This window comes from Acomys russatus, chromosome 4, assembly GCF_903995435.1.
Source record: "Acomys russatus chromosome 4, mAcoRus1.1, whole genome shotgun sequence".
Taxonomy (NCBI): domain Eukaryota; kingdom Metazoa; phylum Chordata; class Mammalia; order Rodentia; family Muridae; genus Acomys; species Acomys russatus.
The window spans coordinates 75760314-75776834 of record NC_067140.1 but is presented as its reverse complement, the minus strand read 5'-3'; the positions used below and the strand labels follow the sequence as shown (position 1 = coordinate 75776834).

Genomic DNA, 16521 nt, shown 5'->3' with positions numbered 1-16521 from the left:
AACATATCTTTCCTTTGCTTTCCAGGCTCCCAAGCTAGGAATGGTCTGCTTGAAATGCAAATACTTAACAAATAAGTAGCACAATTCAAAACAAGAATGCTAACACAGCATCAGCACATTGTTTCTCAAAAATTAAAAATAGAAATAATATTGTTTCCCCCTTTTTTCCATATAGTCAAACAGCAAGCCAAGAAAAGTATCACAGATAAAGGAGATGAGTTATTTAAGATGGGCAACAAGATTCTCCAGGAGTCTAAAAGCCAAAAACAGAAAACAGAGTAAGTATCTAGTTCCTTTAGCCAAGTTCATTTCCAGGTGAAGAAATAGACACTCTGAAAATCTACTTATTATTAAAACCTTATATGAATAACAGAAAAGCTTAGTTTGTTCCTCAGCTTTTGCTTTTAAAGGGGTTCAGTGACTATTGAAGGAGTCACAAAATGATCACCCCTAAGAAGCAAGAGGATTGTATATGAGATTGGGGTCTCTTTCCACGAAGCAAACTATAGATCTGAGTGACTTTTCACTCTAGTTTATGAGAAATTCCAAGAGAAATGAAATGGTTTGTGTTTTAGCCTGCTGTCTGCCTGGTGCTGTATAAACCTTATAGTTTTCAAGGCACTTTAATGTAAATGACACTGTTTTTGTTCTCGGATGAGTCTGATGAGGTGAGTGGTACTTTACTCTCCCCCTGAAAGCACTGGGAGGGGGCTAGAGAGATGGCAGTCTATGAAACGCCTGCCAAATGAGCACAAGGACCTGAGTTTGAATCCTAAGCACCTATGTAAAAGCCACGCATGGTGTCTCACACCTGTCATCCTAGCACTGGGCGTGGGGACAAGCAGATCCCCAAGGTCCCTGGCGACTGTCTAGCTAAGTGGTTCTAAGAGCTCAGCAAGAAGAACAAACAAGCAAACATTGGGAGAATAAAAAATTGTTCAGTGTGGTAGTCATGGTCACACCTGGGAGGTTAGTCGGCAGCGGGCACGTGATCTCAGTCCACTTTCATTTATCTACCTTATCTAAAGGAAGTCATAAATTTGCTCTCTCTATTCCCTCCAGTGGTGGGACACAACGTGTGGCCCTCCTTAAGGCCCTAGCTAAGACTTTGAGATCAAATAATCGCTCGCACTTACTGGCTGTTTTGTCCTTGCTGAGTTCCTGCACTGTTTTCGTACCCTGGATTAAATATCATCTCTCAGCGTAGGGCCTGACACAGAGAGATCAGGAGATAAATGTGTGTTACTTCTTCCTCTAGCCTTTAACTCATGAGTGGAAACTATAGAGGGAAAGCAAACAAGGGAGCTTGAAATAAATAATAGAAGGAATAGGACCCAACTATCTGCTCCCAACAAAAAGAGATCCCTTGTTTTCACAAAGACTAGACAGCCAAGCGGGGACAAGTGGTGCATGCATCATGTAATCCCAGTATTAGGAGGTAGAGTCAGGAAGATGGTGACTATGAGGCAAGTTTTTGCCTCAAAATAAAGGGTGTTGATGTAGCCCAATGGTGAAGTACTTGCTTAGCATGTACAAAACCCTGGGATGGTTTTAATCTCCAGCACCATAATTAGCTGATTAAATTAGAATAGGCATGGTAATGTTGGAAGCATCCTAGAACTGTGGCAACCAGTCCTACACAAAACATCAGAATCCAAAGAATCCATTCCTTTTTTAAAACCCTAATTTTCTGAGGCGAATGCAGCAGTGTGGAGTTTGAAGACTGACCCTATGGTCTGGTCTGAAACGCTTCAACTCCTGTTTTTCCCCTTTTGGGGATCTGCAGCCCAGCTCTTAACCTTTCCTGGCCAGATGCAACTTCCCTGGTCCTGGGTTTGGCTGCTAGCATCCCTTTTATGACTTTGGACTTTCCTAATAAGAAATCCATAATGCCAGCCCTGCTCATGGAATTTAAGACAACTACAAAGATTTGTTTCCTAGCCTGCTGCAACCTCTTGGCACTAGACTGAGTCCAACATGGAATGCCCCATTTCAGGTGCCTTTCCCTGGCCTCTGGCAGTGCCCTTCTCATCCCAGTAGGCTATGGGGTTTTGTAGCAGCAGCTAAGGTGACAGAAAGTCTCAAGTGGAGTCTATATCTCAATACCAGGTTCTCTTCCTGCCCAGACATTTATCTTTGGCCCAGACATTTGTCTTTATTGACTATTAGTTACTTTTTGCATCAGTCTGACAAAATGCACACAATTTAAAGAAGAGTTTGTTTGGGGTCATAGTTCAAGGGTACGGTCCATATTGGCAAAGAAGCCACGCAGCAGGACAGTGAGGCACCTCAATCCATTGCCTAGCCTGAGTCCCTAGCCTCCGTGAGTCCCTAGCCTCCGTGAGTACTTTACGCTTTCATCTCGTCTGCCTGCAAAATCAGTATCACATGAACAACACTGCCAAGTCTCACTGCTGGCTTGAAGTAGAGGCTGGTCCTCCTGGAACTCAAGCAGCTTCTGTATGCCGCCCCAGGGGAAACACTTCCATGGGTAGCTATTTTCTAGCAAGGAATCCCTTTAGTGACATACTCATTTCAAGCTTTCTCCTTTCATTTATTAATCAAAAATTTACTATGTTTTTATTTATTGTGCGTGCTATAGCACATGTGTAGAAATCAGTTCCCTCTTTGCACCATGTGAGTCTTGTAGAATGAACTCAGGTCGTCAAGATTAACACTACACATCCACCTGTTGAGGTAGCCCAGGCTCTTTCCTTCCAAATGAATTCCTACTTCTGCAAATTAGCTCCGTTATTGGGTGGTAACTTGCCCTCAGAGGCCTATTTTATTATCCCAGTGAAGAGACTGAGGTTTCTAACAATGACAGTCTCTTTAATACTCTCAGATGCTTTGTCCAAACCTCCTCTGTTCACAAATCTTCTGCTCCCAAACTTTTCCTTACCAAGCTCCTTCCTTTTCATATTTTTGTCTCTCTCACGGTTCGTCTAAATAAGAGCGCTGAGACTCAGCCATACCACTGTTTCAATGCTATCCTGACGTAAAATCCCATCAACCAAACAAACTAGTTTACTGTTTTTTAATTCAGTGTCACCCAAGTTAAGAACACAGACAAAATGAAGCCAAAATACAGCACGAGTGCTCTCTGATGTATAACAGAGTGCAGTTAGCATCTGGTCTTTCACGATCCCACCAGAATGGCCCATTAAGCTATGTTTACAGCATTCTAGGGCTTCTAGCACATATTTCTAAACTCTTCCACATTCTCCCACAAAACAATTCTAAAAGACCATAGCTGCATAGTCAGGTTTATCGTATCGATGGCATCACACATTGGCGCACATTTTCTGTATCGTTTGCGTTTTTTCATTGCTATGACAAAATTATCTGACAAAGCAACTTAAAGATGGCTTTTACTTGGGGTCACAGCTTGAGGTCACATCATGGCAGGGAAGTCGTACAGCAGGGCCATGAGACAACTGGTCACACTGTGTCCATAGTCAGGAAGTGAAGGATAAATGCTAATGTTCAGCCTGCTCTTCTCCTTTTTATTCAGTCCAGAACCCTAGCCTGTGGGGTGGTACCACCCACATTCAGGATGGGGCTTCACCCTTTAGTTAAACTTGTCTGAAAACACTTTCATAACGACACCCAGAGATATGTTTCCATGGTGATTCACACCCAGAGATATGTTTCCATGGTGACTATAAGTCTAGTCAAGTTGAAAATCAAGACTAATTTATCACATTGACCTTTGAGACCTTTTCCCCAGTTCTTTGCTTTCCAGAATCTTAGTTTCCTTTTTACCATGAGTGATTTCTTTCTTGACATTCTGGCTTCCAATTTGTTCCATTGGAACAGGCACTCTATTTTGACATCTAGAACTCAAATGTCTAACTGGATGCCTCTCTGCCTGAGGCTCTTTTTCCTCAGCCTGTTCTGCTCTAGCCTTTGCCAACTAGCACCTTCCCTTAGCATCAGTACAGGCTGTGCACAAAGTTGGGTTGTTTTAAATTGGAATCAAAGACTTTTTTCTCCCTCTCTCTCTCTTCCTCTTTCCTCTCTTCTCTCTCTCTCTCTCTCTCTCTCTCTCTCTCTCTCTCTCTCTCTCTCTCTCTCTCTCTCTCTCTCTCTCTCTTTCTGTCTCTCTCTCTGTCACTATGTCTGTCTCTGTCTCTCTATTTCTCTCTGTCTCTGTCTCTCTCTCTTTCTGTCGTGTGTGTGTGTGTGTTTGTGTGTGTGTTCATATATTTGATCCAAGATTATAAATTATGGATAATGCTTTTTGGTCTTGCCACTACCAAAAGATGTTATAAAAGTAAGGACAAATCCCCAAAGCACTTTTTTTGTCTCTGACACATGTTTAAGTCTTGTTAGCCTTTCTGTCACTACTTGCAATACAGACCAGGTGACTTGTAATAGAAAATTCAGTGTAAGGTGATCTTATATTGACTAGATGTTTAAGCACTAAAACTTCACCATTTACCATGTAATTACAGAACAATTATTGTGCTATAAAGTCTTGGTCAATATGATCATCCTAACAGAACTAGCTGAGTAAGGCGCTATGCCAAATATGCCACAAGCATCATCTCACAGGAGGCTTCGCAAGTAGGTGCTACAACCATCTCAGTGCTGCGGCCAAAGGAGAGATGGAGAAGTTACCCCGAAGTTTTCAACCAGTGGGTCCAGGACTTGAACCCAGGCACTAAGAGTCTGAAGCCCCATCCATTAAAGTTTGTTTGGATTGTTATTTTTCCAAGCAGTCTGGCTTTGCTGTGTTGAAGAACTAGTTCTGCTTTTGAATATTAGTTTAGAATATAAATTTATCAGCATTCTTCTGATATCAACTTCATAGATGTGACATTTCAATTATGATAATTTTTGTGTCTTTTGGAATTTATTTTATAAGGAAAATGGGTATTAATAATGGAAGATACCATAGAGGAGCTCACTTTAGGATACTTTTTTAATTTTTCACTTTAGCTGGTATGTATTACATGGGTATCTCCTTATATAGTTGGTATATATTACATAGATATCTCCTTTTTAGTGGATTCATAATTTGTCAGACATATTTGAAATGCAAATCTTCAATTGACATAGAAGTGAAAGAATATTTGGTGTAGAGGTATAAAGGATTTCAGCAAAGCTGCATCTTATCAATAATGACAAACACAGTTTTACCTGCTAGAAAGACATCATCTGAAGGAGGGGGCAGGCTCTCTCATTTCTAAGAATCAACTTCCTCACTTTACATTCTCAAAACAGAGCCTACATACTCTTCGCCAGAGCAGCTGACATGGGAAATTTGAAAGCTATGGAAAAAATGGCTGATGCCTTGCTGTTTGGAAGTTTCGGCAGTCAGAACATAACCGCGGCCATCCAGTTATATGAGTCCTTGGCTAAAGAAGGGTCACACAAAGCCCAAAACGTGAGTTCTGAAAGACAGTGCAAGTTATTCAATAGATAGATCCACAATTAACACAGACAGACATGTGAAAGGGGAGAAAAATAATGCCCACACCCTACTGCAGAGACCCAGACCTATGGCCGCTCCAAATCCACTAAAATGGTGTCCAGGAGGGAGCACAGCAGGAGCTAAGGATAAATTGTTCTAGCTCACAGGAGCACAGCAGAGCCGCACTCTAAGCTCCCTTATGGTCTCTCCGTGTGCACGTTTTGGCATAGACCACTGAGGCCAAACATTGTGAAACATGTTCATTCTTTACAAAGAAATATGGGACAAAATCTATTCTTAAGGTAATGTTTGCCTGAATTTTAATGTCAAATCTTTTAAAAGCTAAATGAATTTCTTTTTCTATTTTGACAAATGTGTTTCACTTTATTCCAAGGATGAAATAATCATTTCATAGAAAATCAGTAAACTGGGGCTCAGGATGTAGCTCAGTTGGTAGGGTGCTTTCCTGGCATGGATGAAGCCTTGACTATGAACTCCAGCAGCAATTAAAATGTCCCTTGGTGGTACATTCTATAATCCCAGCACCTGAGGCAGAGGCAGGAGGATCAGAGTTTAAGGTCGTTCCTAGCTACATAGCAAGAGAGAGCTGGGAGGCGTGAAGAGAATAAAAAGTAAAAAGCCAAAGGCCTTCAGGAGCCAGGCAGGCCTGCCAGTGCAGGGGTTATGAGGACCTGCCATATATGTTCACTGGGCTTCCTGCTCTGGGAAGCTCTACTTTTAGACCATCCGAATTGCCATGCGACCACACATCATTTCATTTCAGCTTTTTAATAGAAAGCTAGGGAGTGCTTTCCTGATGCTAGAGTCTTATGGAATGGTTTTATCTGTCCTACAAACAAGATTCACAGCCATTAACATATATATGCAAATACACACACACACACACACACACACACACACACACACACACACACACGCATGAGAATTCAGAGCATATGAAGGTGAAAGTAAAGTCACCTAAAAGGTGTACACACCTAGAGATCATTTTTGTTGTCAGCCAATACACTACAGGAACTAGGCATGGAATCAGATTAAGTTTGAATACACTATTATGCTTGCTTAGTGGATAAGCTACTTATTGAACAAAACCTTTTCCCCTTCTTCTGCATGAGAATTTGACCTTTGGTTCACACTGGTTCCGTTTCCCAGGAAACCTGATAAGAATAAGATTTTAACTATGTATTTACCTGGCATGGCTTATGATGGAAACGGCCTCTGACTGGCAAACGGCCTTTGGAGGGGAACAAAGTATAGTGAACTCTTGAACCTGATGATGATAAACCTTTTAATGGGAGCCCTGTCTCTGTCCTCATGGAGCCGTTATGTGGAGAACGGAGAATGAACACCAAGGTGGTCTTCACATCCTCCCCATAGAGGTCTCATGGTCTTACATCTGAGTCATCTTCTGAGACATCTGGGATGACAGATCCTAGGAGATTGCGTACAGTGCTAACTAAGGCTTGGTGCTTTTTCCCTGGCACACTTTGGTTCCTTTGCCCCCTGCTTTCCAGAATAAGACTGGCGGCAAATGCAGCTCATGAAGGTCCTGTTGATCTGTGTGCTTAGTTGAACCCGAAGATGTTGAACCAAATACCCATGACAAATAGGGCAATCTCTCTAAATCCGCATCTATAAAGCTAAGATAATTATAAAACACTGGGCACTACATCTTGTTCAATGGGGTATCTCTGACATTTAGCCAAGTGTCTGAGACAAAAAAAATATGTAAAATTAAATGAATTATTAATTAATTAGTCATGAGTGGCTTAATGGAGCTATGGTAGGGCATGCATTTGCATGCCTGGAACATCATGGCCATTCATTATAAGAGAGAGAGAAAGAGAGAGAGAGAGAGAGAGAAGAGAGAAGCGGGTACATAGTGCAGGGGTAGTGACTGAAAAGGCATAGTTTCAGTTAAGCAGAAGGAAGCTATGACAATTACTGTCTGTACTATTATACTTCTAGAAGTTTTATAACTATATAGAGTATTTTTAAAATAGAACCATACACATTTGCTGCTCCTTATTCACTTAATATTGTGGCTTCTTACTATGCAAAAACATACAGATCAACGTCATCACTGTAAAGATCCATATGATCTTAATTTATGTTGGTGGATATTGTGTTTAACTCCACAGATTTTTTTTTTTTTTTTTGCAATTATATATAAAGTAACCTGTAAAACGTAACTTTGATTCTCCTGGCTCAACTGTTCTCTGGGAGGCTTACTGCCTCCTCCTGCTAACCTAGGCCTAGTCCTGGAAGCTTCTAGCCTCTGTTCAATATAACCTAGGCCTAGAATGTTTTCAGCCTCTGAGACTTACTGCTTAATAAATTCACCCTTACTTAGAGACATAACAACAGACACTGACGAAATACAAAGAATCATAAGATCCTACTTTGAAGGCATATACGCCACAAAATTTGAAAATCTAAGGGAAATGGATGATTTTCTTGATCAATTTCACTTGCCAAAGTTGAGTGAAGAACAGATAAACAAGCTAAATAGTCCCATTTCCCCTACAGAAATAGAAGCAATCATCGATAGTCTCCCAACCAAAAAAAGCCCAGGGCCAGATGGTTTCAGTGCAGAATTCTACCAGACCTTCAAGAACGAGCTAATACCGATACTATTCAAGCTACTCCAAAAGATAGAAATGGATGGAAAATTACCAAATTCATTCTATGAGGCCATAGTCTCATTGATACCTAAACCTCACAAAGACTCAACAAATAAAGAGAATTTCAGACCAATTTCTCTTATGAACATCGATGCAAAAATACTAAATAAAATATTTGCAAAACGAATACAAGAACACATCAAAGATATTATTCATCATGACCAAGTAGGCTTCATTCCAGGCATGCAGGGATGGTTTAATATACAGAAATCCATCAATGTAATCCACCATATAAACAAACTGAAAATAAAAAACCACATGATCATCTCTTTAGATGCAGAAAAAGCATTTGATAAAATCCAATACCCATTCATGCTTAAAGTTTTAGAGAGATCAGGGATACAAGGCACTTTCCTCAACATAATAAAGGCTATATACATCAAGCCAATAGCCAAAATCAAAGTAAATGGTGAGATACTCAAGGAAATTCCTCTAAAATCGGGAACAAGGCAAGGCTGCCCACTCTCTCCATATCTCTTCAATATAGTACTCGAAGTTCTAGCCAGAGCAATAAGACAACAAAAGGAGATCAAGGGTATCCAAATGGGAAAGGGGAAAGTCAAATTATCCCTATTTGCAGATGGTATGACAGTGTACATAAGTGACCCTCAAAATTCCACCAGAGAACTCCTACAGCTGATAAACACCTCCAGCAAATTAGCTGGATACAAAATTAACTCAAAAAAGTCTGTAGCCTTCCTATACACAAATGACAAGCTTGCAGAGGAAGAAACTAGGAAAACCACACCCTTCACATTGGCCACAAGCAATATAAAATATTTAGGAGTTACTCTAACTAAGCAAGCAAAGGACTTGTTTGAAAAAAATTTCAAAACTCTGAAGAAAGAGATTAAAGATGACCTGAGAAGATGGCATGATCTTCCTTGCTCATGGATCGGGAGAATTAACATAGTAAAAATGGCCATCCTACCAAAAGCAATCTACAGATTCAATGCAATCCCTATCAAAATACCTACACAATTTTTTAAAGACATTGAAAGTTCAATTCTGAACTTCATATGGAAAAACAAAAAACCCAGAATAGCTAAAACAATCTTGTACAATAAAAGGTGCTCCAGAGGAATCTCCATACCTGATCTCAAACTGTACTATAAAGCAATAGTAATTAAAACAGCATGGTACTGGCACAGCAACAGGCTGGTTGATTAGTGGAATCGAATCGAAGACCCAGATATGAATCCACACACATATGGTCACTTGATTTTTGACAAAGAAGCCAAATCCAGTCAATGGAAAAAGGATAGCATCTTCAACAAATGGTGCTGGTCTAACTGGAGGTCTATGTGTAAAAAAATGAAACTGGACCCATATTTGTCACCTTGCACAAAACTCAAATCCAAGTGGATTAAAGACCTCAACATAAAACCAGAGACACTAAGTCACTTAGAAGAAAAAGTGGGGAAGAGGCTGGAACATATTGGCACAGGAGACAACTTCCTGAACAGAACACCAACGGCCCAGGCCTTAATGTCAACCATTGACAAATGGGACCTCATGAGGCTGAGAAGCTTCTGTAAGGCAGGAGACACTGTCAAGAGGTCAAAGCGACAGCCTACAGACTGGGAAAAGATCTTCACCAACACTATATCTGACAAAGGTCTAATATCCAAAATATATAAAGAACTCAAGAAATTAAACACCACCAAACCAAATAACCCAATTGAGAAATGGGGCTTGGAACTAAACAGAGAATTCTCAACAGAGGAATATCAAATGGCTGAGAAACACTTAAAGAAATGCTCAACCTCCTTAGTCATCAGGGAAATGCAAATCAAAACAACTCTGAGATTCCATCTTACATCCATCAGAATGGCTAAGATCAAAAATTCAAGCGACACCACATGCTGGCGAGGATGTTGGGAGAGAGGAACACTCCTTCATTGCTGGTGGGAATGCAGTCTAGTGCAGCTACTTTGGAAAGCTATCTGGTGCTACCGCAGAAAACTGGGAATAGGGCTTCCTCAAGACCCAGCTATTCCACTCCTTGGAATATACCCAGAAGATGCTCCACCACACAACAAGAAAATTTGCTCAACCACGTTCATAGCAGCCTTATTCATAATAGCCAGAACATGGAAACAGCCTAAGTGTCCCTCAGTAGAAGAATGGATAAAGAAACTGTGGTACATATACACTATGGAATACTACTCAGCTATTAAAAACAAGGAATTCCCGAAATTTGTGGATAAATGGATTGAGCTAGAAATGATCATAATGAGTGAGTTAACTCAGAAGCAGAAAGACTCAAATGGTATATACTCACTTATATCTGCATACTAGCCCAAGGGGCATGTCCCATGAAAGCCTTCACTTACCAGGAAACTGGGACAGAGGGGAGGACATCCTACTGGGACTCTAGATGAGAGAAGCATGGGAGAATAGCAAAGTAGAAGGATCCAGAGGGTCCTACAAACCTACAAGTAGAACATTATGATAGGCAGATTTGGGCCCAGGGGTCCTGCTCAAACTAAGGCACCAGCCAAGGACAATATAGGTGGTAAACTTTAAACCCCTACCCAGATCTAGCCAATGGTCAGACCATTCTCCACAGTTGAGTGGAGAGTGGGATATGACTTTCTCAGGTACTCTGGTGCCTCACATTTGACCATGTCCCCTGGAGGGGGAAACCTGGTGGCACTCAGAGGAAGGACAGCAGGTTACCAAGAAGAGACTTGATACCCTATGAGCATACACAGGGGAAGGTAATCCCCCTCAGGAACAGTCATAGGGGAGGGGAATAAGGGAAAAATGGGAGGGAGGGAAGAATGGGAGGATACAAGGGATGGGATAACCATTAAGATATAACAAGAATAAATTAATTTAAAAAATAAATAAAATGTGGTTCCTATGGGTAGATTAAAAAAAATTCATCCTTATTTGTTCTTTCTGAGCTCTGAACTGGCTGGTTTGACACTGCTGTTCCAGTTAAACTCTTCTCCCAGCTGATTTATTTAATCTGGCTTCTCTCTCTCTGCCTGGAATTGCTCTGGTCAGCCTCAAACTGACTCAGCAATCTGCTATAATCTTCTGGCTCCTTCGCATTTTCTGGCTCATTCCATCTTCACCTGAGTTCTCTCTCTGCAACCCATCTCTCTATTTCTGTTCTGGTAAAAACTGCCTCCTCTTTCTGTAAAACTGCTTTTTACATAGCTTCCTTTTTCTCTCTCTTCTTGTGAGAGTTGGGCGTATCCTACTCTGTCAAATCTTCTCTGATTCGTCACCTTTTCTGCCATTCAGTTAGACGTCACTTTCAAATCTAGATGCTTCCTTCTACCTACATTTGAGATTAAAGGCATGTGCCACCACGCCTGGATCTAAGCTTTCTTTACCTGATACTTGCTCTATACCAGGCTGGTCTTGAACTCAAATCTGTTTGCCTCTGTCTCCTGGAATAAAGGAGTATTTGTATTCCAGCAGGATCACACAGACCTAGAAGATCTTTGGATGCGATCTCTTGCCAGAACAGCCATGTTCTGAATAAACATTCCTCAAGAACCCAATGGACAGATCTGTGAATGATAATAAAGTACAAGAATTGTTAAATCTGCAGAGTTTGGTTAACTAAAAATATAAGCTCTGGATGACCCCAAAATTATAAGACTTAATTTCTTCCCTTATTCTCAATGTATGGATAAACTCGGTTAACTGCACCACCCTATGATTGACGTGTTTGCCTGTGGCTTTAGAGACAGCAAGAAAACAATTTTCCAGGACAAACCTCGTAGCCAAAGAGACAGCTCTAAGCTACAACCAGTGGCTGTTGGTTGCTGCAATCCTCTTTCGAGAGACGTAGGCACTGATGGGAAACTCAAGGAAATGCAGTTGCAGGCTGCACAGTGTCACAGCGAGGCAGCAAAGCAGGGGTTGCCATACCTGGCAAGGAGATTGCTGATAATGCACAAGTGTCACAAAGCTGCCGGAAGAAGTAAGTAATGTCCACAAGAGTCATTAGCAAACGCAAAAGAGCACCAAAGCGTACCGGTGTGTGACAGTGTTCGCTCCATCAGCTTCGTGTTTTGGGTCAGCCAGCCCTTGTTTTACATATGGCAATGTCCCCACCCTGTGATATATCCTTTCTGAGTCTTAATTTCCCCACATGTAAAAATGGAGTTATCTGTCCAGCATGTGTGCATCTGGTCTCAAGGGAGACCAGAAGAGAGAATATGTGTGTGCGAACAAACTTAATGGAAAAAAGGTTTGACATTGACCTGATATGCAAATTTCAGTCATAGTGTTCAAATATGGCCAGGTATAATATTGTGTGGTAATGTGCCCTGGATGAGGAGGCCTGGTGGCACTCAGAGGAAGGATAGCAGGCTACCAAGAAGAGACTTGATACCCTATGAGCATATACAGGGGGAGGAGGTCACAGTTATAGGGGAGGGGAGTAGGGAGTAAGTGGGAGGGAGGGAGGAATGGGAGGATACAAGAGATGGGATAACAATTGAGATGTAATATGAATGAATTAAATAAATAAATAAACAAAAATAAAATAAATTAAAAAATATATATTTGTTAAGCTTTAAAAAATGTTTGGTAAAAGTCCACTACAAAAGCCCACTTTTACGTTTTCTGACATCCTGGACTCCTTTAACCTTTAGTCTGAGCCGCTCAGGCCTAGGAAGCACATCATCTGCATGGGCATGAGCATGAAGTCTCCACATCTATAGCTGGACTTGATACTGAACTAGGACTGTCAACCCTGTCAGTACTGCAGTTACTTCCCTAGGAGTAGATTTCTTTTCTTTTCTTTTCTTCTTTTGTTGTTGTTTGTTTGTTTTTGTTATTTTTATTTTTTGTACAAGAACAGTCAGTTAAAAAGATTTTGTGCCACAAACAATGAGTAGTTGGGGGCTGGAGAGCTGGCTCAGAGGTTAAGAGCACTGGCTGCTCTTCCAGAGGTCCTGAGTTCAAATCCCAGCAACCACAGGGTGGCTCACAACCATCTATAATGAGATTTGGTGCCCTCTTCTGGCCTGCAAGTGTACATGCAGGCAAAGCACTGTATACATAATAAATAAATCTAAAAAAAAAAAAAATGAGTAGTTTAGTGCCTGATTGAAGGGATCAGGCTGGCCACAGGCCATCTGGATAACAACTCTTTACCAGGGCTTGCCAGGTGCATCTTTGTGGGCACGCTGCTTGAACCAGCCTGATCTATGAACACTTTTTGAATTGTTGGAGATGTTTCTTGGAACTAAAAGGACAATGTCACACACAAATTCACCTAAAGAATTGAAAAATGTGACCAAATAATAATATTACTATATATATATTTATATTTTATGTACATAGAAAAAGCGTGTGTGTGTGTGTGTGTGTGTGTGTGTGTGTGTGTTCAGAGAGAGGGGGGGGAGAGAGAGAATAATAGATACTTATGATGTCTGAGGGAAAGGGGGAACAATCAGAAATTCTGGAAAAAAAAAATAGAGAAACCGGCACTCAGAAAGACCCAAATTTTAAAAATTCAAATAAACTGAAGGAAATTCTTCTAAGGACAACAGTAAATAAGTGTAAGTACACCTCTCCCACCCCCACCCCCACTCCCCCACCCCCACCTCTTTCTCTCTCTCTCTCTCTCTCTCTCTCTCTCTCTCTCTCTCTCTCTCTCTCTCTCTCTCTCTCTCTCTCTCCAAAGACCCAGTACCTTCCTGATGATAAGAACTACAAATAGGCTGGGTGGTGGTAGCACACACCTTTAATCCCAGCACTTGGGAGGCAGAGGCAGATGCATTGCTGTGAGTTCGAGGCCAGCCCGGTCTACAAAGCGAGTCCAGGATAGTCAAGGCTACATAGAGAAATCCTGTCTCAAAAAAACAAAGAAAGAAAAAGAAAAAAAAAAAAAGAACTGCAAATAGAGTAGTCTCCATGAAAATGGCTCAGCAGGGAAAGGTGTCCATCAGTGTAGTCTGAAACACAAGTTTGATTGCCCCACCCACTCAGTGGAAGGAGAGAAATTACTTACAGGAGTTGTTCTCTGAACGCCACATGCATATTGTCACACACACATACACACACACGCACACACACACACACACACACACTTAAATGTAAAATTTTTTAGTTATTGGACTTAAATATGTACACTTCACTGACTATACAGTTCAGTTTTACTACAGACATTAAGAAAGTCCTTTCTAGCATATCAAAATAACTACAATTGATGTATAAAAGAAAAAAATGTGAGCGATGTTTTACCATGTTTTGTGATTTGAAAATAATTATATCTCATTGGCAAAGGCTCCACATAGTCTTCACTTATTTCAAATTTGAAGCGTTCCCTGGAAGGACCATAGTCATTAGCACTATGATATGGCTGAAAACGCCGTCTTTAGCATCAATCTGATGATCACTTTGATGATTCTAGGCTTCTGTTGGGTGTTTTTGATGTTGGTGGCCTTATATTAAGAGTGTCTGAGTTACTCATTAAAACTGATTTACGCTTTGCTTTGGCATGTGGCTTGAGCCAAAAGTAACGATCGCAAAGCTTTCCAACTTTGTACAGTAATTAGAGGGAGATTACTTAATCTTTTTTCTCCTTTAATAATTTCTTAGGAAAAGTAAACAGAGGAATATTTGATCTTTAAATTGTTACTACAGACCCTGAGAATTTTGCCTTAAAACGTGCTAAAATATCCATCACACTAAAGCCTTTACAGTAAATCCCAGGTACTACGAACCCTGTATTGAATGCCATCATCAGCAGACCGGCAGAACTCAGAACCAAGTCTTATGAGCAATCCAGTATGCAGGATCTGACCTTCAACACTGCTGAAATGTCACAGATGCTACCTCTCTCTTTCCATCTCTCAATACGCCTCTTTCCTGGGTTCAGATTTAATCATTTTTACAATCCACCTAGTTTTATCCTATCCTTATATCAAAAGAAAAAAGAAGAGAGCCACTAAAGGCAAGGGCAGTGCAGACAGTCCTCAGCACATTCTACGGAGTGGCAGCCCTTAATGTCTTCCAACTTCTATTGTCCTGGCACGCTGTACCCAGCATCAGAATACTAAAAATGAGATACATGTATATGTAAAATTAATTAATTAGTTTTTAAAAAAAGAATCCTAAAAATGAGTTGAATGTGGAGCCTTCCACTCATTTTTATTCCCCTGCTGAAGAGGGAGGCAGCGTGACCCTCGGTCACTTGCATGAGGGTGATACCGCCATGCTCCAGTCCTCATGATTTTAGTGAGCTTGAGAGAGAAACGTCCCCTCCCCAGTCACAGGGTAGAAATGTAATGGCAGCTTCACTTCACAAATTCACCCGTTTACAATTTTTCTGGAAGGATCAAACCAACACGTTTGCTGGGCTCTGCACAAAAGGATGCACTCTCGATGGAATGTCTTCTAATATGAGTCCAAATAACACCTTCGCTTTAAAGGTCAATATGTTTATTTACTGTCAAGGTTTCTGCATAATTGAATCAGATTCTAAACTAAGCAGAATCAAGAATTGCCAGGAGTTGCAAGGAAAAAAATGTTTTGAATCTAAACTTGGCTAGTGGTGCCCTTAAAAAGAGCCAATTTAGCCATTTCAAATAGACATTTCCAGGCGTCGAGGAGTTACAGGGCCTTTCGCTTGCAAGGAACGTTCACTGCACAGGTTCTTTAAAAGGAAGCTTTATTTTTTTTGTTGTTGTTTTTGTTTTGTTGGTTGGGTTTTGTTTTGTTTTGTTTTGTTGGAGACAGGGTTTCTCAGAGTAGCCTTGGGTGTCCTGGACTCACTTTGTAGACCAGGCCGGCCTCAAACTCACAGCGATCTGTCTTGCCTCTGCCTCCCGAGTGCTGGGATTAAAGGTGTGCGCCATGAAAAAGGAGGCTTTCTAACCCTAAAGGACATGAGAATTTACAGGACCAGACGCTCTCATCAGCGGACAGATTATATAAAGGGCACAAGTTACACTGACGCGTTAGAATTACTGTGTTTTGAGGGGGAAAAAATAACACCTCAGGGCGTGGCTCAGTTGGTGGAGTGCCTGCTCTGTAGAGAAGAGAGTCTGGGTTCTAGCTCCAGACCCACATAAAAAGCCAGAGCCGACATATTTGGCCATGTCCCCTTGTTGGGGAGGCCCAATGGCACTCAGAGGAAGGACAGCAGACTAACAAGAAGAGACTTGATACACTAGCACCATATTCAGGGGGAGGAGGTCCCCCTCAGTCTCGGTCATAGGGAAGGAGAATGGGGTGAAAGCGGGAGGGAGGGAGGAATGAGAGGATGCATGGGATGGGATAGCAAATGAGATGTAATATGAATTATTTTATTTTTCAATAAAAATGTGTTAAAAAAAAAAAAAAGCATTTCCTCTTTAAAAAAAAAAAAAAAAAAAAAAAAAAAGCCAGGGCTGAACACACACTTGTACCTCCAACACGATG

General features: G+C 41.1%; 1 protein-coding gene across 1 annotated transcript in view; it reads left to right on the top strand.

The window, feature by feature from the left end:
- Positions 1 to 213: 213 nt before the first annotated feature.
- The window catches only part of Sel1l2 (SEL1L2 adaptor subunit of ERAD E3 ligase), a 53945-nt gene continuing 37637 nt past the window's right edge, over positions 214 to 16521 (top strand). Inside the window, exons 1-2 of the mRNA XM_051144743.1 lie at positions 214 to 278; positions 5230 to 5392. Coding sequence (XP_051000700.1) covers positions 229 to 278; positions 5230 to 5392 — 213 coding nt within the window. The 5' untranslated portion in view covers positions 214 to 228. The remainder of the gene's footprint in view (positions 279 to 5229; positions 5393 to 16521) is intronic.